We start from the raw sequence: 24,193 nt of genomic DNA on the forward strand, positions 1-24,193 counted from the left end.
AGACCTCAAAAATCATCTGAGATTTCCCCCTTACTAAGCCAAATGTCAGCTCCAAACTGCTATGCTGTGCATATTTGACTGTATTGCATACACGGCTTGCTTAATTTTGCTGTTGTTTACAGCTGGTAAATTAGACTCAAGCTGTAATTTAAAAAACAGGTGGGGTGGCAGCAGAGATACACCCACCCAAAATAAATAAATCTGCAGCTGTAGTTTGGAATATCATTACTTCAGCATTTCAATGACATAAAAGTCTGTATTAGAGAGTTTAGTCAGATCCTTCCCAGCTCCTCAAAACTCAGGAGTTTTATCATCAAAGCCAAGGAGCACAGAATCAGAATGTCCATTTCAGAGAAATAACTTCAAAATTCCTAATGATTATTGCCGACCCTGCTGTTTATTAAGGAAACATGCCTTTGCTTGCTGCCCCTAAATGATTTTCTATCTGACTAATAGCAGCTTCAGCGTTTTAGAAAAAAAATTACTGCGGATGATAACAGGGAAGCATGTAGGTCTATTAGGAAGGAAAATCCTGGAGGTAAAGGTGACAGCTTTACGACACCAGTCCCTGCATTATTTACAGTAACTCATTTTGTATCTAGTGTTTCATATTGGTGAAGCCAAGCGCTGGAGCTGTTTGTTATTTACGCCAACCCCGTGAGGGGGATGGTAGTATCCAAAGGGGCAGAAAATAGGTCTGTTGATTAGAACAGTAAATTAGGGGAAGGCAGAAAGACAGGAGAGAATAACTGGATTCCACAGACATGCATAAACATTTCATATTGTTTGCTACCTGTTACTTGGCTTCCCTATAAACTGTGAGCCAGAAGTCTTTAAAGCAATAATAAAGCTTTCCTCTTCATCCCACTCCCTGGGTTATTTATCTCTCTGGTTTGTCAGACCTTCTGTTTGTCTGACCTTTCCTATGGTTAAAAAACAAGAAGTTGTTTAGTTCAGTGTTGAAACTGCCAAGGAGGCAAAACTATCCTCTGTACAGCTGCATAAGCACTTGTTTTTGACCTAGGTGAAAAGGAAACCCATGTGTGGGAGGTAAATTTATCTTTTCCTTCTACTGTACTGGATTTAGCTCTGAAAAAAATGCCCTGAGGGACCACTGGTCTCCATACCTCAGTTCAGAGACCATCACAGAGCAGTCTTCCTAAGCTGTACGTTCTCAGGGGATTGTACAAAGTTCTACTTTCTTTCATAATATACTTTAACTATATTGTTTCAGCTTCAATATAAAAAGTTAAAGAACTGAGAGTGTCATATGTGCCAACATATTAACCAATTACCAAGATGACACACAAGTCTTGTATTTTTACAAACATATTTAGTTTGTTTAAAAGATGTTTCTCAAAGTATTTATTTGTATCATAGAAAAATGTTTTTAAAATCACAAGTGTATTGCACAGATTTCACTGTTTGTTTTTTTTTAAATATACAGTTTTTATAACAGTATGTCTAAATATCTAAATATCTGAATCTTTCCAGAATAGGTTTTGGATCGGTTTGATTTGATTTTCAACCTTGTACCTTTCTGCTAACTCAAAATTACAATAAGAGAATTCACTGAGGATTGCTAAATTTTGCAAATCAGCAGATTATACCCAATTTGGCAATTCACATGAGCCTAATTTTGTCTTTAAAGATACAAATAGCCTCATTTCCTTTAAAGTAAAGCAAGTGCTCCTGTTTCAGCTTCAAAAGCATATATGATTAGAGGTAGCAATGAACATGCCTTATGAAATTATACATTTTGATATACTTATGATAGCTAGAATTTTGTTTAATTAATTTCTATTATTTGCTCTTTCTACATTTTTTCTGATTTCTTGAATTTTTGTGTGTGCTTTGTGGACATATATGACAGTTTTAAAAGCACTTAAAGATCTCACATGAAGTTTTTTTTCAAATGTTATATAAGAGTGAGAAGAAAACTTTTGTCAAATGCTTTTTGAAAAGGCAAATTTATCACACAGATAATAAGGCAAATTCACATGCACAACCACTGGTGCTGTGACAAGTCTCCTCAGCTCATACAGGGTCAGGCATCTAATATTTTTCATCACTCTTATGAGAAACTGGAACATGTAGCCATTTTGTAGATACCTTTTACTTTTATATAGATATCTTTTACTATATATATATGTATATTTGTATCAATTCTCTCACTGTCAGAAAAATTCTGAAAAAACTAATATCTACTGAATTAAATAACCTAGCATAGAATAAAGGCCTCTCAAATGCCACTGATACCTCTTGCTCTGGTTTGGTCATTAAATGAAATCAGTTTGCAATTGGCAGCAAATAATTTAAATATGGCCCATATACTCTATATTTCCTTGGGTTTCACCTGTGCACCTATGCACCTAAGTTTGAAGATGCTGTATAACTGTAGCTCTTTTTTTATGTCCTGACTAAAGGATTTAGATGAGTTCTAGAGATGAATGTTTATAAAATATTTGTTCTTTGCAAGAAAATATATTTTTCAATTTAAAAAATAATCAGGAGATGAATTTTTTTTTACTAAAAAAACCCAAATAAGGTTATATTTAATATTTCTTTATTTCCCCCTTTATAAAATCATCAAAATTTTGAGACGTGAAATTATACATGCACCAAAGAAAAGTTACAGGTAATAAGTGTATTTATTTGCTAAATGTAAAGGCAAATAACCACAGTTAAAAGTAGATATAACAGAATTTTCAGCCTAAATAGAAAGGTTTGCCACTTATCTCAAAGAAACAAATTCACTCATTATGGTTTCTTTTGGAAGATATTTAAATACTCCTGCTAAAGGATATTGTGGAAAGAGCATTGCACTTAAATGAAAACTAAAATGAAATGCCAGCTAATATCAGTGGAGAAGCTCCCAGTAATTTCTGTGTATATTTATGTTCTTCAAATCTTTTATGAAAGGATGTCTCAAAGGAGGAGATTCCAAGCCCTATCATGCATGCCATGTAAAACTGAAGTAAAACCTATATTGAAAGGCATACTGCAGAAGAAAAGATATATTTTCCACAAAATGGACAGAGATTATTCACTCTGTGCTTAGGTGAGTGCTGGAGAAGAAATATTCCTGAATCAAAAGCAGAGAGATATGCAAAAAAACCCCATTGTTCAATAGATTGGATTTGGACAGCAACAGGCACTAAAATGGTGTTCAGGTTATCGAATGCAATGACCTCATAGCTGGATGTTAGAAACCAGGCTTAATACTCAGATTTTTTTGCTCACTTCCTTTTGATTGAGTGACTTTATTTTCCAGTTATAAATACTTGCCATTCAGCCAAAGACTTTGCTGACTAAAACACTGATGATGGATGAGTCATTCTGTCACATGTATATCACTGTACCTTTGAAAAAGACCTGATTCTCCCCTTTTCTGGTAACTGAGCTGAGTAATTTCTGAATCAGCATAGAACAATGTCATCATACTGTTAGCAAGCAGAATACTTTAATATCTCCTTCCTCACTAAGCCCCTAAAAGTCTTCCTATGTCCTTTATTTTTTATATACTTAAGGGAACATTTCTAGTTGTTATAACCTAAAGATATTTGAGGTCTTTGTGGTTATCAGGGTCTTTAAAAAGTTTCTCTATGGTTTTTAGCTTCCAAATTATGATTTTTAGAGAGCTGAGTCATGATGCCTCTGCACCAAGACAAAATTTCAGTGTAATAATTACTGTAGAGACTGGGAAAATATAAATCCTAGTCCTACGACGGAGCAGATGAAGTAAATCTCCTGACCCTAGGGCAAAACTATGTTTGTTAAGAAGATCTGATTGTAGAACAAGTTTTCATAGGAATTAGGAAAATCCAGAAATGGCTACATATATCTATCTTTTATGGCCTTTGATGAATCAGGAGTTAATTTTGATTCTAAGGATTTTTTTCAAAGTTCAAAAACGTTTTTATTCAACAATTCCATCCCAATATATTGTGTTCCAAATTATTCAGAAATCTTGAGAAGAATTTTGTCTCTAATGTAAATTACAAGACTTGTATAAGTACTCCATGCTTGTTTGGGGAGAATGGAAAGATTTGGAAGGTTGTTTCAGTTTGGTTTGGTCAGTCAGTTGTTTGGTTGGGGTTTTTTACCTGCTGCTGGTTTTTCAAGGTCTAGGGTCACCCAATAGGGCTTCTGTCAACCATCAAGTGAAGGTGATACATAGCACCATAAACCTCTGAGACAGCTGGTTCACACCGGAATGAATGACACCAAGAGCAGAGAGGGCATTACAAAATACTCGTGATTGAGTTTACCCCAGAAGAATGAAAGACTGAAACTCACCCCGTCCTGGGGCCTAAGTGTTCCCAGGCTGTGAGTTATCTCCTTCCAGCTGTAGGGAAAAAAACCCAAACAACATTGTCAAGTCTTTCCATGTTGCTGGTATTGAGAGCTATAACATTTCTTATTCACACTGAGGAAACAAGACTGAATAGGATAATGTAGGTTTTCTCTGTGAAATTACAATCAACCCTCTAGAACTTTTGTATGTGTTTTGCAGCAGCTTTCTGACCTTTTCAGTGGCACACTAATGCTGTAATAAATCACCTCTTTCAGCGCCTGAAGTGCTACCTTTCACCCCCAAACATGTCTGGCAACAGTGCCTGTTGTCAATATATCACCATAATGTAGCGTGTACATGTGTCAAGCAATATGAATGTGCTTTTGGCAGATGTCAACTTCCAGTCAAGTTTGTACTGAGACAGCAGGAAGAGGATGAGAGGCCTCATTTCACTTTTTTATCCTTGTACTTTTTGGTCTTTTGATCTCCATCACTAACTTGAAGGTCTCATGCAAAATATTTGATCTCATGCCTGCTTCCTCCTTTCACTCAGAAAATTTAATGTGCAAGAGACTAATCTTAGAAATTTCATGGTTTTACTGACTTATTTTTAGGTGAACAGTTAAATAATGCTTTCACAGCCAAATCTTTGGCTCTCCCAGAGATTCTCACGATCTATACAATAAAAGTTCCTCAGGAGTTTTTCTGTGATTACTAGGTAAAGTGAAAGTAACAGAAACCGTGAGGGTTGGTCTTGTCCTCTGAAACAGTTCATTATTTCCCATTGGTTTGTCTTCAAATTACCTATTGTTTTCTGGATCTAGAAACTCTCTTCTTCCCAAATAACTCCAGAAGTATTTAGATGTTAAGATACTACATTCCTTTCCATGTCCTTAAAATGTTGAAGCTACTATTTAGAACAATAGGATGTCTGTTACAGCACATCTAAAATTTCAGGGCCAGCTTGGATGGGATTTTGAAATGCCTGACCTAGTGGTGGGTGTCCCTGCCCATGGAAGGGGGTTGGTCTTTGAAGTCACTTTAAGCCCAATTTTTTCTCTGATTCTATAAATATTGTTACGTTCATGATTTTCCTTTTCCCTGCATAATCATATTCTAAGTTACAACACAGAACTCCTTCTCCATTCAGAAGATCTCATTTTCCTCATTTCCAGTCTTTCTCGATAGTTTGATTTGTGTTTTGGGGAACAGTTCATAATCACCAGGCTTTTAGATTTGGGCGTGTTCATGTGTGGATGCAGGGGGCCCTACTCTTCCCTAATCTTACAGAAATGCTTTAGTACAGTGGTAAACATATTAAGAACTCACATTGGTGTAAGAGTTAATGTGGCAGGTTTGACTTTGTTGTGAAGTGTTGCCTAATTAGCTGAGAGAAAAAAAATCTGAGGTATGACAAGGAAAATATGTTGAGTGCAAAGTCACCCCAGCGGTGAGGAACATATTTCCACTCATATAATGCAAATGATGTGGTATTTAGCACCACTGAGATAAATAACTCCACTAAGAGAAATGTAAACTGAAATATAAGAGTAGGAAACAAATGTAGAGGAAAACATTCTGGGAATAATCAGACTTTTTGGGGAATTGAAGTATTTATTGGGATTTTAACAATATTCTGGAGTCAGTTTTCTGACTTAAGAATTTGACCACCATGGTTATTAATGGAAAAAAACAATGTTTCAGATACTGAAAGGAAGGATGAGAGAATTTCTGAGAAAAGGATAATATTATAGATTTTGTTTACATTTTCATTGAAAAGGAAAGCCAGCATATTAAACTACCTTAATAAACACAAATGAAAAAAAAGAATGTAATAAATAATTATCTATAAATCATGTCAATTTATAGTAGAAGGGTAAATATATGTAATTTATTATATAATATATGACAGTAGTTTTAGTAAATCAGTTTCTCACTTTCAAAAATGTTGATGCCATCAATCCAAAACAGTAATTTTGCCTTATTTGGTAAAGTTTTCTGTTCTGAATTTCATCTAAACCAATTTTCTCACAGTGAAGTATTTTAATTTCAATAGAAGTTATATTAGCAGTAGGAAACAAGATCATAAATAATCATCAACAGCACTCATCACTTTCTACAAATGCCTTGAGAAGAGGTTGGAACTAGGTGGAGGTCAACATCTTCTCCCAGGTAACAAGAGGCAGGACAAGAAGAAATGGGCTAAAGTTGTGCCAGAGAACACTTAGATTAAATATTAGGGAAAAGCTTCTTTACTGAAAGGTTTCTAAAGCATTTGCACAAGCTGCCAGTCCTCATTCCTGGGAGAAATTTAAAAGCCATGTGGATGTGGCTTTTAAACCCATGGAGACATGGGTTAGTGGTGGTCTTGTCAGTGCTGGGTGAATGGTTGGACTTAGAGGTCCTTTCCAACCTAAATGATTCCTTGGTTCTATAAACTTTCAAAACAACATCTGAATGTTTGAGAGAGAGACAAAAGTTTACAGTTCAGATCGCCATGGGCAGATAAGCACCTAAAACCCGCTTAGTCAAAGGGAATTAGTTGCCAACAGTACCTGTGAATCTGGATGCTATACTCAACATAACTGATACATTGAGAAAACCTGACACTGGAAACGAAAGAATGAATAAAAACCTCATTTCTGTTTTGACCCTGAAAACGATTTCTGTAAGGATTTAAATGGAAGAGTTGTGTCTTCCTCTTTGATGTGTCATCAGTTTTCTAGACCATAGGTTTGATGTACAGAAAAGTTGGTACCACATTACAGAACAGCAGCTACTCTCTCCCACTCATAAGAAAATACAGCTGCTGTCACTGCCAATTCCTCCCTGCTTGATGTATGGGGTGTAATTTCACATGGAAGGTACCACAGGAGCTAACCACTAGTTTATGTTAGGAAACCCGCAAACAACCTCAATTTGCTGCTACCTGAAACAGCAGCAAACCAAGCCTGAGCATCTCAAGTTATCATTACAGGGAAACATGTCAACAGTTAAGAATGGGAGAGAAATAGATGTGTTTGCTGAGGGGTTGTTTGTTTTTTTTTTTTTTTTTTCCCATTGAATGAAATGACTTTATCCTTTTTTGAAAGTGTTTTTCTCAATGAAGTAATGATACTTGAGGCTGGTAGCAGCAAGCCAGAGGCCACTTGTATCAAGAACAACCCTATATTTCTCTTGTTTGCTGTACTCCCTTCATAAAAATGTGATTTAATCATTGACTTTAATTGAAACATGTCTATCTGCAGTAGTTCAAGTCTAGCTCTATTCTTCTCTGAAATAATATGTTAAAATTGAGTCTTTCTAGCTTTATTTAGTGTATTCTGATTTAAAAAATACATTATCCGGAGCCTGCTTTTAAAACCTACTTATACCATTATATTTTGGATTACTCACTAATGGAAGGCTTAAGTTGCCATTGGATTTGCTAACTGAAGAACAGTAGAAGACACATTAAGTTTTCTCTCTGATTTTTGCTTGATGGAAGAAACACAGTGGGAAAATGCACTAATGGTAGTATTTACCAGCAGTAATTTCTGTTTATTAAGGCATCTTGTCAAGTCACATAAGCTAAGCAGGGTAGAGAATGTTCAGCATTTTTGTGGGAGAATTTTTGGGAAGGGATCAGGGATACACCACAAAGAAAATGGTTTGTAAGTGGTGGCAATCCACCTTATCATTATCATTAATTGTATCACATTACCATGATGTCTCTTATGTGGGCAATAATTGCAACTCTTATCTACGTCCTTGTTTCCTTAACTGCTAAATGGAGTTTTTAATACAAATTTTACAATGCGGTGTGTTCTGTCTTCTGACCTGGAACTGAGTCTGGATGTAGATATTAAAAGTAGTTGGAAGTCTTCAGTACAGCCATTTTTCATTAGAATGTGCTGATTCAGAAGACATGGAACTTTTCTGCCATGAGAGCCCTTTTCCTGAAAAGTGTTTTCCTACAAGTTTCTCATGTTTAGGATGAATTTTTTTTCACAATTTCTCTGTTCATCCTTCAGTCCATGCTTGAAAACTGTAACCACTGCCCAGTATTTGTCATTTTTCCTCTAATGACACCTTAAAGGAAAATAATGAGAACCCATATCTCTATGTCTAATATTTATAGGAAAGACCAGGGTGAAAACTGCTCTATGATTAGTGATTTTTATTTGTTCATTCAAGATCATCCAAAACAAAAGATGCTTTTCGACCTTTTCTTTCCATTCACCTTCTTCCTAATTTTTTTATTTTTACTCTTAGAGAACACATTGTCTAAACATATAGGTTTCTGCATTTAGTCCTTTGTTTCATTCTGAAGCAAGAGGAGTAATTATAAAACAATACTTTCCAAATAAAGCTGTATTTTTTCTAGTACACCAGAATGTGTTTAACATAGAAATAAAATTCCGCTTGCCTTCATTTCAGAGCTAATGCTCAATAAATAATACATTGTAACACCTAAAAAATTAATAATTGCAGCCCACAGATCTTGCAGCACTCACTCCTGAAACAAAGCTTTTGGCCAATTCTTTAAAGGGTATGACAACATAAAAATGGCTGTATTGGGCCATAACAAAGGTGTCTTTAGGCTGATCTCCTGTCAGTGCATCTAGTCTGTAGTGATATTTGGGGAAGAACAAAGTAAGGGACATTAAAACTATTTAGAAATCCTAACATTCTCTGGCAGTATGAAGATAAGACTGCATTTTGGTGAGGTGAGATCTTTGAGTTTACTGCAACCAAAAAAAAACTACAAAAAAACCCAACCCTTTAAAAATCAAGGGTTTTAATCTAGCTATACACTTTGCCATTTACCATGTCATGGGGCAATCATACAAATAACTATAATCAATCTGCAAAAGTACCATATTGCTAGACAATTTGCCCTGTATCTCTAAGTACCTGTCTTTTTCTCTTTAAATTTCATGAAGTACAGTAAAAAACACCCTGCATTAGACATCACTCTTCTTCTCATGATCTTTCTGACCCAAATAAATGCTTCTCAGAGCCCACCATTCCCTTTGTTCAGGTGACTAAACCCGTCAGTAATTTATTCTAAAATATACTGTATATAAAATAAATACAAATAAAGCCAAAAGAAATATCTACCCCAATCACATATTCCTTTGGAAAACCGTCACCTATCTGATAGAGAAAAGTTTTCTTAGGAAATTGTAGGGAAAAAAAACCTCAAAAATGCAACATATTTCATTCAAAACCATGAAGGCTGCAGATGGGCTGGTTGTGACTTCATGAATTGTATATTAAACTCCGTCAGGTTCTCCTGCTAACCCTCTCATCCCAAGAAGATAATAAATCTAGGACCACTTAAATTATCTGATATTAGCTGTGTATTTGATTAGAGATGTTATCCTTATTAAAATGACATACATTAAATAACATTTTCCCTGCCTGAAATTGAGAATACAGGGGAAAAAATCTCCAAAAAATATAACATTTCACTAATTCAGTCATTTAACTTAAAATCTCTTTTAAAAAAGAACTTTTTTATATTTTCCATGTTTGAATCTTGTTCCAGAAGATCCCTCATATGATGTTTAAAAATATTTTCTAGTCCATAGCCTAAATCAGTTCACAGCTAATATTTCCCATTTTTATAGCAAATTTTTTTGTTTAATTTTGATGCAGTTTCCTTTTCTCACTCTTTCTGACCCTGAGTCATTAAACTTGCAGAAACTAAATATAGATGAAATCTTTCTCAGATTGCATTTAGAGAATACTGAATTTTTTTTCTCCTCCTAATACACTTCGTAATTATTGGAGTCTCCGACCACTCAAAGTTGTTGTGAGTGTTAATGCAGTTCATAGAGTTCATCTGATTTAAAAACAAAAAACAAAAAAAACCACAAAAAAAACCAAAAAACAAAAAACAACAACAACAACAACACAAAAAACAACAACAACAACAAAAAACAACAACAACAACAAAAACCCAAACAAACAAAAACCAAAAACAACAAACAAACAAAAACCATAACCTGTCTTCACCTCCTGCTATTCACAGAATAACAGAATAAAAATGTGTTCTGAGTTAGAAGGAATCCACAAGGGTCTTTGAGTCCAGCTCCTGGTCCTGCACAGGACCATCCCCAACAATTCCACCCTGTGTCTGAGAGCATTGTCCAAACACCCGTGGAACTCCATCAGGTTTGGTGCTGTGCCCATTCTCTGGGGAGCTGTTCCAGTGCCCAAACACCCTCTGGGGGAAGAAACTTTTCCTGATAAGAACCTTTCCTGAACCTAACCTCCCCTGACTCAGCCTCAGCCCATTCCCTGGGGTCCTGTCACTGTCACCACCGAGCAGAGATCGGTGCCTGCCCCTCCTCTTCCCTCACAAGAAGCTGTAACTGCTCTGAGGTCTCCCCTCAGCCTCCTCTTCTCCAGCTGAACAGACCCAGTGCCCTCAGACACTCCTCATACAGCTTCCCCTCAAGGACTTCAGCATCCTCACAGCCCTCCCTTGGACACTCTCTAATGCCCTAAGACCTTTCTGATACTGAGGCACCCAAAACTGCTCTCAATATTGGAGCTGAGGCTGCCCCAGGTCAGAGCAGAGCAGGACAATTCCCTCCCTTGCCCGGCTGGCCATGCTGTGCCTCGTGTCCCCCAGGACAGGGCCCCAGGCCTCTGCTGGCTTGTGTCCAACTTGGCACTGACCAGGACCCCCAGGTCCCTTTCTCTGGCACTGCTTCCCAACATCTCCTCTCCCAGTCTGTCCGTACATCCTGGGCTGCCCCATCCCGGGTGCAGAATCCAGCACTTGCCCTCATTGAACCTCATTTGGTTCATGTCTGTTGGTTAAGATTCAGGAGGCAGAAAAATAACTGCAAATTTGTCTGATGTGCCAATCTAAAAATTCATAGTCAGTTATAAGGATGTTTGTAATTTTTCCAAGCTAACAAAATAGAAATAAACATCCCAGTCTTCAGGCATGAACTTTTGAAAAGACTACACATTTTAGATGATGACTCCTAAGGTCTTGTGTGTATGACACCACTAGAAAGGCCAGAACTGTTCAAACTTTCTAGTATTTCAGAAATAAAATAGTAGCAATGTAATACTTGATTAGTGATTGAAATAGTCTAACTTTGATACAACATGATTTGTATATATTTATTAATATTCAAATGCTTTATTAAATGATAAAATCAGATATGTTCAATATGCCATGACCATATTTTAGACAGTTATTCAATGTTATATATAGACAGAGGCAAGATTGTATGTTAAATTTTTAAATTAAACGTATTTATCCCTTCTTTTTCCATGGCAGTTTTCAATGTCTTGTCCCATGGTTCACTCTTCAGTTTCAGACTCCATAATTTCTTTGCCATGTTCTCTATTCTAATAGTGTCTATGTGCTCTCATTTTTTCTCACAAACTTCGTGAACTAATCCTCAAGTCTGCTGACTTTATCATATTATGTTTTTGGTCTCATTGAAACCTCAGTGTTGATGAAAAACATGAGTTAAGAATCCACTAGAAGGGTAGCTCTAAATTAAAATGATGTGAATCAAACCTATGGAATCACTTGTCTCTGAGCTGCAACTACTGCGGTAATTTTGTTAGAGTGTTTAAAGGGTAGGATTTTGTGATGAGGGTAAAGATCCTGTTCGAAACAGATTTGTTATCACACCATCATCCAAGAGAGGGTGAATATATGGAAGCTCTTGGGTGAATGAAGAGGGATAGGAAGCTCAGGCTGAGATATTCACATCAGGGATACTATTAGCATAACAAATACTGTGTAAGCTTGCAACGTACTCTCCAACCTTGAAAAATACGTGTAGGACTGCTTTCAAAGTTTTTGGTATAAATAAAATTTAGAACAAATTAGAAGCACAGTGGGATTCTATTCTATCTGCTCTCACAGCTGTAGGAGTATCAAAACATTTTTCCTAATAGCTTGTGAACCCACTCATACATATATATTTTTAAGATTACTACTTTCTTTAGATGAAATTTAGTATTGCTGTACTGGTCAAAAGGATGTTCAGAATAAATATGTGACCTCAGCCTTTTTCTAAGCATGGCATTTTCTCCTCAGTAGTTAATAAAATAATTTTAAGAGAGATTTAGAATTATATTCAAAATAGAAGACAGTTTATTATTCAAAGAAAACATATATTTTTTTATACCAGCATAGATATAATGTACAGCGTTTTAGACTGTTAATGACCATTAGATGAGCATAATTGGAAAAAAATGGATCTGATTATTTGGTCTGAAGGATCTGAACCCCTTTCTTGTTTTAAAAAGACATGCAAACTTTAGAGCTGCATAGTTACCTATGCATGTCAGGCTTACATTTCCTCAGCTGGGGCAACCTGCATTTACTTAGCCACAGATGGATATAATGAAGATGCTATTCATCTGAAACAATGATCCTTTTACTTATCATAGCTGCTGTGTGATGTACATGTCCCATTTAAATGAAATGATCTTCACAGAGTCATAAAATATTCATTAAAGATTTTCAGACAACCTGCAATTCAAAATGTTTCACAATGTCTACTATAGATTAAAAGGGTTTTGCTTGGTTTGACTTGGTTTGTTTAACCATTTTTTAAGTGACACTGTTTTCACATGTATATGTATTTATTCAAGTATCAGTTTTACCAATTTATTCTATTTTCGCATCCTGCTTTAAAGCCACAATTTGTCCGTTGTGTGTGGCATAAATCAAAGTCAAAGGTCCCTAATTTATAGACCTGTAAAAATTTGGATAATTTGGATTTCCAAAGGGAAAAAATCACAATAGTATTCAATGACAGTTTAAATTTGTTAGGTGTGAGTGTTAATTTATATGGATAAGAAAAGGTAATGGATGAAGAAAACCATGGGACCAAGGAGAATATTTTCAACACACAGCATGAAATACCAACACCATTCTTGTGTTAGTTTTCAAAATTAATTCACTCTGGAAAATTACTTGGGAGCTGATGTTTGTAGCAATGAAGAGGCCAGCATATTCCAGCTGAGGCAGGTGTCCTGCTGGGGAGCTCAGATAGGGCTGGTTATAGGCAGGTCTAATTCCCGAGGCTCCTGCTGAGCTGTGTGGTTTCATGCCAGTGGTGATTGAAGGTCTTTTTCCTCTGGGAGGCACTCCACTGACTTTCAACCATCATTCAGAAATTATTTCCACACATCCAGTAGCCAAGTTTGTGGAGTACTTAGTAAAACTGGACAAAGTTGTTGTTGTGTATCGGATGTTTGGAGACTTTTTTGTCCTTCATCCTCCTGGTATAAGGAACTTAATTTTTTGTATCCACAATTCAGTTATTCCTTTCCCTTAGACCAAGTGCCCAGCTATGCCTGCTCTGAAAATACTTCCTGCATTAATATGAACTTGGGTATAGCAGAAAAGGAAAATTCTTATCTTAAGAAACACACAGAGGAACATGGGTTGCAATCCCCACTACTTATACACTAATTTCCTTACCTTGCATTGTAGTTCAGTGATTAAAAAGATCAGTGTATCTCAATTCCTTCTGTATCTAGTTCCCATGAGAGAGAGCTAAAACCTCACTTGGAGGGTGACAAAGACTAAAGAGGCCAAAGAAATTCCTTTCCCTGGTGATTAGGGGGAGCCACTGGCAAAGGCCTGTCAGAGAAGAAACGGTGGAACAAGATGCATAAAAAAGGGAGCTTTTATTCATCATTTCCCCAAGGAGATGAATGTAAGGTGTTCTCATTACTTCATTACTTTGAATGCTTCTTTTGACACCTTTCTCAAATTCTGTATCTCTCCAGATTCATTTTATATACAATCATAGAAACATGGAATCATTCAGGTTGGACAAGATCTCTAAGATCAAATCCAGCCATTAACCCAACACTGCAAAGACCTCAAGTCCCCACATTCATATTCCTTTGGAGCACTTCCACTTTTGCATGCCACAGTAGAAAACCTGGTATTCAATACAGCATGATGCTTTCAGATTGTTTCAGTTCTCTTGAATCCTGTAGATTTGATGAGGATATAAAGGATGTCTTGAGTTGTGGCTGTCTCAGGCGAGAGAAAAAACATTTACCATGAGTTCTGCCTGTCCTATGAGAATTTTTGTTTCAATTATAATTACAGATTTTGTGATGCAGGCACAGCTCCAAAAGGAAACAGAATGAGATTGGATACAGAATAGTTTGGGAGGTTTTTAAAAGAAAAAAAAAAAGCTTGCCAAAAGAAAGTAGCATGTAATGAAGCAAATTGAATTAATTTGTGATACAGGGCCTCAGAAAGCTGGAAATGTGTAGGCATAAACCATATGAACAGAATCTCTACTAGCTGCCTCAGCTTCTAAGAGTAACAAGGCAGATCACATCAGGCATGAATTTGTTCTTGATAAACCCTGTCATGGTTAAAAAAAACAAAACCAGGTGTCTGTCCTGGAAATAAAAGTGTCCAAACATGCATAGTGCTTAAAAATAATGCATCTGAAAACGTATAATACAGAAGACATGAGTGTGACTGCTTGTAGATTTATTGCTCTATAATATATATGGACTGAATGAGCTTTTTCTTACACAGTTACCCTCTCTGGGTATCTATGAATTTATAATGCTGCCTCTTAGCATTTATATTTGTCTACACTAAAGATGCAATAATTTATTAACATGTTAATGAATGTTTAATACTTTTTCTTTTTATCATTTTATCACTTAACAGAGGCTATCTCCCTAGCCTCTGCTTCTTGAAAATATGAGAAGGACAAGCATTAAAATAAAACAATGCTATTTGAAAAGTCAATACATTTATATACAGATTTTTAAAATGTCTCACATCTTGCTCATAACCTGTTGTGCATGTTGTTGAAAGTAGTTGAGATTTTCAAGAAAGGAGGCAAAATCTTATGTTGGATTTCATGTGTTTCATGTTTCAGGTGGGCTACTTTTTCAAACAAATATCTATACAGTAGCTGTATATTAACTTTATTGCCATAAAAAATGGAAAGAAAATGGTTTAAAAATCAAACAATATTTTAGAATTCTGTTTGACCTCTCTTTTTTTCCATCTGTTTAATTAAAATTCACACATTTAACTTGTGAAAAGCTTTTATTTACCACTGTTCTTGTTTGGGAGATACATTTACTTTTCAAATTATTTGAAATTGAAACTTACGAGGAAAAAACAACAAAAGAAAATGCAACTTCCTGTGTTCTTTTAATTGCTGATGATACTGTAGTCACTGAATACCAAGTTTACTCTCATGGTTTTTCCAGGTCAATGAACTTCAAATGTCATGCTGGACAGGATACGGAAGTTTATATCTTTTTACATAAATTGGAATTTCACTTCCAACTTGCCACCTGTTCTAAATGGCAGAATGCATTTTTCTTGAAGTGTCATGTAACTTTCCTAAAATTTCTGAAAGCAATTAATATTCAGTCATAAAACAGTCTCTCCAGAAGAAAGGTTCTCTGGATGGTTAAGGGAAGCCATCATCTGTTGCATCAAGTTTAATGAATTTGGTATCCCTAAATACATCAGAAATCAAATTAGGCATTCCAGTTAGTGGCATTTTGTAGCATTGTGAAAGCCTTTATGAATCATCATTCTTGTAAATGTTGTTTGATGTTTTTGTCAGGGCAATTTTCATCCATATGCAGTATCAGAATAACAGTATTTACCAAGAATTAAAAACATGTAAGATTTGAACACAAGGGTTGATACAATGATCAAGTATAAAAATTAAGAAATTAAGACAAGTAAAGAGGTTGAATTTACATTTTTCTTCATTTATCAGTTCTGAGTTATCAATGTAGAGCCAATGCATAGTTGCAGAAGCAGACATAAAACAAACTTTGCACTCACAATCTGAGCTGATACTCATATTTGGGAGTTATCTGTGTGTTCTTCTGCCTGTTTCTATTTAACGGTGGTGATATAATTTTTTTTTATTCCTTCTCTCTTTTTCCTCTGCAGCAATGACAATGCAGTTCATTAGTCACCGGTTCCCTGACTACCATGACCCAACTATAGGTGAGCACAAGTTTTTCTCCCCTTCATCCCTTTTCAGTTTTTCTGCCTGTGTGAGACAGTGAGAAGCTGCTTCTAAAAGGCACTTATATAGAAGAAAGATTTGACAACTTTAGATTACACCTTAGTTTTGTGATGACAATTGAATTGTGTCAAGCTCTCACCACAGATACTTCTTCCTGATGATTTTTATGCAAATATCTCTTTAAAAAAACAGGGTTCTGCATTCATGCACTGTAACTATTAATGTTGTGCATTTATAACTGCAGAATATGAAACAAAATTACAAAAGTAGAGTAGAGTTGGTTTGTCTGGTATTTTTTATGTTCTGTTATTTTAGTGCTATTTCCCAGTATTAAAGTCTTAGTTGACTTTCTTTAGGAACATCAAATGACTACTCAATTTAATAGAATTATGCTCTGGGATTACACACTTTGCTAAATTTTTGGGCTTTACCTACTTTATAAACTTTTGTAATAACAGAAATTCACACATATCTACTTTACACCTTTACACTTTTTTACAATATATGTTTTTATCTGAAATAAATTTTGAATACTGAGTGACTGTAAGAACTGCATGTTTATTCATTTAAGAGTGCCTTTATTACTTAGTTTTACTTATACTTTCATTTATACACACTACCAATGTGCAATATTTTACTATAACAAGGAAAAGATGGCAGAATCTGAGTCTAATAAGTGGAGAAGGCACTTAAACCATCTACATTTACAAAGACTTCTTGGGGGAAAAAAAATAAATCAATTCCTCTCAGCCAATTTTTTTTGTTTTCTCTGAGCTCACCTTTAACTTCTATAAAATTACTGTATTGCTATACAGAGCAGACAATGACATCTTTTATTTTTATTTTTTATTTCTATAGTATTCCACATTTCCTGGATTTTAACTCTTGGTAAATGGTCGTAATTTTATGTAATTACATAAAAAAAATATGTAAACTCTTTGTGTCAGTAGTAATTTTATAACTGTTAAAAAAATTGCAAAACACCAATGGAATGTGTCAGCTCTAAAGAAGGCAAAGCTGCTGTTGAATTGATGCAAATTAATTTGCTCTTCTCAGAAAAAAAAATGAAATCATTAAATCTAATTGGAAAAGAGGACCATTATTAGTTATCGAAATAATTAAATTATGTACATACATCCATCTTTATTATTAGCTATCCACCTGCCATCACTATTTATCCCTATATTGTATCTCATCATAATCTTAACTTATTGGTCTCTAGACACCACCACAATATGAATAATAGATAATCATAAAGAGAAGGAAAGCTTATGATGTCCTTTCTCTGGAGGACACTGAATGTGTAATATTGTCCAGAAAAAAAAGTTCTATACTGTGTTTACAGGCAGTAGTGAAATAGAGGGCCCCTTGTAAACGATATCATTGTCCCTGAAATCCCAGAAGTATATCATGTTCAGTTTTAAGGATAAGTTGTTGATGACCCTGAGGCTACCAAAACATTGATAATCAATTTTTGCCATTTTTAACAATTTTGTCATTGTCTACTTTAAGAATTGGCACAGAAGTATAATAAAAATTTCGTCTGGTTTTAATTTCTGTAGATTTCTGTGAAATAGTTTGTCATCTAGGTAAGAATAGGGGACAATTAACTGTTCCCAAAACACATGAGCATAGCACTGATATAATCTGGTTGATATCCTAGTGGGAAAGCAGAGCCAAATCACATTCAGTCAAAAAATACAAAAGCTCCACAAAGCCATCTTGTGTGATCAGTTAGAAACACATAAAAACCCTGAAACAGTCATCTACAGTATTTTTTGCTTTGACTGAAAAATAAATGGCGGCTAATTGGGTTTTACTGTTTCATTTCATAAATCTGAAATCTTTTCAATACTAAGAATTCTGTATTTCTTTTTTGTATAATGGACACATTTTATGTCTTGGACTGCTTTCTACTCTGTAGATGCATCCACATGGGCAGGTTTCTGAAGGTTCTTAGAGGGTTTTTCTTTTCCTCCTTATTTTATTTGCATTTTATTCTTTATCTATAAGCTGTTAAGACAATAAGCTTTCAGAAGAGATATGTTTGGAGTTTGTTGTTTGTTTGTTTGTATCTAATCCAATATGAGGCTATGGTGAGAACTGCATAGTGATATTGACCAGATAATGAGGAGTCCTTTCACTTTCATATGCTGCCAAATGTGCTTCCCCTTCCCAATTCTGCTTCCCTCTAAACACACAGTTAGGGATTTATCCTTAATGTTGTGCAGTAATAATCTTGCAGCTTTGAAGATGTCGGATGTTATTTTTAATCTTTTTCTGTGAGAATCTCCAGGAATACGGATTTTTTCCTATCATTCCTTCTCATTATGTTTCACCATTATGTTACCAATGCATCAGAGTTTTCTCTTTCTGCAATGAATTGTATCTCTAGCAATACAGTAGACATATACAATAAGAATATAATGGTGCTTTGTACTTGTATTTTTTTTATTCTGTTATCCATTGACATTTCTGAAATATTACAGGGCATCTTGATTACAGAAAGCTGCTGCTGCTATTGTGAGGTGATGCAGACTTTTTGCTAAAAAGATATTTCAGTTTCTACATTATGGGATAGATATGTTTATAGATTTATATGTTACACATACATATATTTCAAATGCATTAATTTTGATCTTGAAAGGGCTATGCAAATAGGTTTAGAATTATTTACATGTTTTTTCTTTCTATATTTATGATTTATGAAAGGAATACCTACACTTTTGAAGAATTTATTGGATGTTGTGATGTCACAAAAGTGCAAGATTTTCTTAAAGAAGATCACTATAAATTTATTTGAAGGAAAGAGGCTGGTTTGTTTTGGGTTTTGGTTGTTGTTATTGTTATTGTTGTTGCTGTTTTATGTTTGTTGTATTTTGGGTTGGTTTGGCTTTCCAAGTTCACAAAACATTTTTATTCCAATAAGAGTTTATTGGAATGAATTACCTGTAAATTGTGGAACAGACATGAAGTGTCAAAATAAATTTATACAATAAATGTTCCCTTCAGCTGTAGGAAACTTTCTCTTATTTTGTCTGATTGTCTTAGTTTGAAAAGCTGATAAGCTTTTGAGAAATTCAAATGGCAGACATTTTATAGAGATAAGCATGCATACACATAAACATAGAAATAGATGCTCAGTATTCATTTAAAATATAGAGTAAACATTGATTAAAAGGTTAAATGCTACCTGAATTGCTGATTTTAATGCTGTCACTTTGAGTTTAATGCCATTTCAGGATCAAATGGGTATAATAGCCATATTTTAGGCCTAATACAAGCATTGCAGTTCAAAATTTTGAGATAGAAACATATGACTTTTATAAGTAAAGGAGGAGAAAGGTAAAATCACTATCAGACTGTATGTAGGAAAAAAATCAGAACTTAGCATTTTGTGAAAATGAAATCATTTTAGCACATATTTAATATTTAATTGTAGTCAACAAAGGGCATAAATTCCAAATGGATGTGATAATTTTCTGGAACAAATGGCTGAGAGCAATTTACAGTCTGCACAGTCTTTGGCAATATCACAGAGAGTTAATGCAAGTGGAGTGTCAGGAAAGGAAGCATGACATAGAGCAGCAAACTGGACAGGCTCCAAGATGCTCATTAAACATGTGACTAATCTTAAAATGAATACATAATGCAAACGAGATGCGAGAGCAGCTTCCTGTTTTGGTGAGATATCACTGCATGAGATTGTGTCAAATGAGCAGTTGAGGGCATTAAGGCTGTGTCAATGTCAAACTCTAATTGAAATGGGTGTGAGCTGGAAAGCACTCTAGCATTAAGCACATGAATTTCCATGAGGTTTCCTAACGAGGTGGTGCATTCACCAATGCATCAAATAAAATGCATTTACTCATCTTTAATAAGATGTTGGAAGTGTGGGGGTGAATTTCAGACAAAAAGTATATAAAATATAGCTGGAAATATTCTAGGTTTGTATAATGTGTACCAAAAAATGCCAGCAGTATAAAGATTATATTGGTTTTGAAGGTAAAATAATGAAAAAGAATAAAGCAAGGCAAATACAAACTCATTAAAAATTAAAGAAGATAAAGGTGGGACACATTTGTTAGATTGGGGGAGAGGCATCTAGCCACAAAAATTCTATTCACATATATATTTAGGGTACAAAAAGTTTCTAGAACATTTCTACTCTTATATAAAACATGAATGCATGTGTAGACCACCCCTAAATTATCTCATTTTCTTTTTTATTTAGAATATTAAATATTTAGATTGGACTGAGCATGTCAACACTGGATTTGAGCCCCCAAATAGTTTGTTTTCTCTTTGTTTTCTTTTTTTTGTCTTTCATTCATCATTCTCCATATATTTATTAGCCTTATTGGAGATGGGATAAAAAATTCATATAAAATGATCAATTTGTCTTCAAGGACTGTCTTCCAAGGGTATTCAGACTGATTATGTAGATGTAGCAGTATTGCCTGTGTTTTCCATATTCATCATTGTTCAAAACAAGAAATGAAGGATGTACAAGAATATTGGTGCACACATTTGAATCATATTATTGAACTGGTGTTTTTATTTTTCATTTTGCTGTCTGTTGGTATCATTTGCATTATTAAGAGACTAATGATCACTTCTGGTGTAAAGAATTTTAACTTATGTATATCAAAAAGAGCAGAGATTATAGCTTCTCTGTTTGACTAAGGCTCACATTTAGACATCCAGATTACAATGTCTGCACACGAGTCATGTATCTTGGTCCCAATTATGTGAGATTTGGGGAGATTTGGAAGTAGGGATTTGAAGGAGTATCTCCGAGAGGGGGTAGAGTCGGCGACAAAGTATCTCTATAAGCAAAGTAGCAGGCATAGCACGTGGTTTATTGTGAGGGCCTCGCTTGTAGCTGCTGGGCACAGCTAAAGCAGGCCAGGAGAGCAGGAACAGAGGGGGAAAGAGAGGGAAAGGAGAAGAGAGAAAAGGGAAAAGAGCAAGGGAAAGGGAAGAGGGGAGGAGAGCAGGGAAAAGGGAAGAGGGGATAAGAGAAGGAGGTTCTGAATATTGTACAATAAATATCTTTCCAAGTTGAATAGTATGAGTTGGACCAACCAATCTAATAACAATATCTAATACAAGATAACAACATTTACATACAGCCAATAGAACTGTCCCATTATCTAAGGCAAGCAGAAGGGTATTGTTTAATCAAGGGAGCTGGCCCTCAGCTTGGCACATCATTATTCACTAGCTGATGGCCCTGTACCCCACACCCTAAATCTCAAAGCTTGCTTTCATTTCTGTCTCGCTTGCTGAACTCAGACTCCCAGAATCTAAACCACCATATTTGCAAGGTCTTTCTACTTCATCTTTCTCAACAGGGATACAGTCCTTTGCTCACTTCCTTTATTAGTGGTTATTATTTGCTCACTTCCAGTTTGTGGGAGCCATTTGAGATCCTGTGGAGTGTGTCCAGAGAAGGGAACAGAGCTGGGGAAGGGTCTGGAGCAAAAGTCTGATGAGAAGTGACCAAGGGAGATGTAGAGGCTCAGCTTGGAGAAAAGGAGGCTGAGGGGGAGCCTTTTATCTCTGCACAACTCCCTGTCAGGGAGGGTCAGCTCTTCTCCCAGGGAGCAGGGACAGGACAAAAGGAAATGTCCTCAACTTGCTCAAAAAAAGGTTTACATTGGATAAAAGTAATTTTTTCTCTCTCTCTGAAAGGCTATTAAGCAGTGGCACAGGCTGCCAGGGCAGTGGTGGAGTCACCAGTCCTCACTCTAGGATTTAAAAGCCCTGTATGTGTGTTCTGTGAAGTATTCTGTGCCCTGCAGACCTGCTTTGGCTCAGGATCCTGACCCAGAAAGCTGTAGATATTCCACAGGACATGTGTGCTGATATCTGTCCCTTGTGGGTGTGACACAGGATCTGTGGATCACCAGAGCCATTCTAGTCCAGAGCCATTTCAGTCTAGTGAATGAAAACCAGAGAAAAATCCCAAGAATGTATCAAACATCAAGACTCCAGTACGGGTAACTAGACAGCACCCACACTTAAGAGTAAGGAGATTTTAGCTACCTACCTTGCATATAGAGACATATTTTGTAGGTTTCTAAATCCAGATGCCTGAATATGAATTGTGGTGCCTTCTCTGACAACTTGTCAGAGCAAGGACCTTCACAAATCACTCTGATATCTCTCAGAGTGTCTGGATAGAGGAAAATGAGGCGACAGTTGCTGTGCACAATCCTTGCTAAGGTGGCAAAAGAAAGGAGGACATTGTCATGTGTCTGACAGTATAGGTTGTTCAATAGTAAATGAAAATTAAACCAAGCATAGAAAAGTAGGGAGCAGCATTAAGAAATTAAGACTGGAAAAAGTGCCCAAACTGCTCAGTTAGTTTAGATTTCCAGGAAGCAACAACATGCCTTCTGCTTAGTGTTACTATTTCATCCTACTGTCAAAGGAAATACAAATTCTTTGAAAGTACAGAGAGGGGAGACTGGAAAATCACAGCAGATTTTTCTCTCTCTGATGGAAACAATTTGACTTGAAAACCAAAAGTAATCCATTTCTCTTTGAGATATTTCTTTTTAAAAGGCAGTATTTTCCCTCTAAGGTGCACATTAGTGATAGTTGGATATTCTCTCAACATTTCAGTCTGAGATATGTTTGTCTTAGATGAAGTCTCAGATCATGATGAAATTTGATTCTTTCTGTTGAGGCCTTCAGTATTTTTCTTGTTAAGGGAATAGTCTGGTCCTATTCTGAACATGCTGTGTTACTCAGATACATGATCTCCCGCTCTTATCTTAAGCTTTCTTTCTTTGAACTTTGCTTTCATGAGATAATTATTTAGTACTAAATTGTTTTCAATCTGATAATTTCATGCAAGAAATTATCAAAGCAACAAGTTTCATTTTTCTGTCTGTACTCAAGGGGAATCACCCCTAAATTCCTTCTCATAATATTAGTGTACAATATTCAGATTTTCTTACAAATATGACTGATGGAGTTATTTTGAAGGCTGTTTTTATTAGGTGACAGTTCTTTTTCAATTAATATTTTCAAACACCAGGGAAACATTACTTAATCTAGTAATTTTCTTTTAGTAACATCTCTGACAGCATTTAATTCTTTGATGTTGATTGTATAAGTGTCTTTTTAGAGAGTAGGTACCCCAGAGGGCTGATTCTCCTGCCATCATCTCCCCTCTCAAGTCACCAAACACCTCCTCAAAGTTTGGATGTTGGTCAGAACACCTTGAAGAGAACTTTGGCTTGCACTTTAGCCTTGGCAAAGCAGTGGTCTGTGTCCATCTCACACACCCATCGAACCCTGATCACAGCAGATTCACTTCAGGCAGCACAGTGCCAGACAGCAGCTACAGCTACGAGACCCTGCTTACCCTGCTGTGAAGTCTCAGTGGAGAAAATAGTGCAGAGATCAAGTACAGAAATATCTATCTAGATCTATTAATATTATGATATATTAATATACATAGATATTAGTATATTAATATGTAGCTATTAATACCTGGAGCTATTCTTTACCCTAAAGCATGGACCAGGAATGATGTATGAGCTATCACCTGATAGGAACAGAAACTGAGATTTTGAAACAGTCTGTAGTTTTGTGAGATGAAATAAGCCAGATCTTAAAACTCATTTGTGAAGGAAAAGAGGAAATCCCACTCTTCATCTATGCCCTTTTCCCAGCCTCACTGGCTCTCTGGTATTCATTGTACAGGATTTTTTTATTCATTTTTACAGTTTTTACAGCTGATTCAATAGCATTCCAAAAGAATACTAAGCCATCCCAACATCCCAATGAAATAGCTGCCTACCAGGTTACTGAGTTAAATAATTTTGGTAAAAAAATAGTTCTCAAAGTCCAAAAGTCCAAA

At 35.7% G+C, this 24,193-nt stretch overlaps 1 protein-coding gene across 2 annotated transcripts in view; it reads left to right on the forward strand.

Annotated features, from left to right (window-relative positions):
* The window catches only part of RIT2 (Ras like without CAAX 2), a 182,354-nt gene that overhangs the window by 35,919 nt on the left and 122,242 nt on the right, over positions 1-24,193 (forward strand). For both annotated transcript variants that reach the window (XM_063422886.1, XM_063422887.1), the window contains exon 2: positions 16,236-16,292. In XM_063422886.1, the coding sequence (XP_063278956.1) occupies positions 16,236-16,292 (57 nt within the window). The remainder of the gene's footprint in view (positions 1-16,235; positions 16,293-24,193) is intronic.

Source organism: Prinia subflava, chromosome Z, assembly GCF_021018805.1.
Source record: "Prinia subflava isolate CZ2003 ecotype Zambia chromosome Z, Cam_Psub_1.2, whole genome shotgun sequence".
Taxonomy (NCBI): domain Eukaryota; kingdom Metazoa; phylum Chordata; class Aves; order Passeriformes; family Cisticolidae; genus Prinia; species Prinia subflava.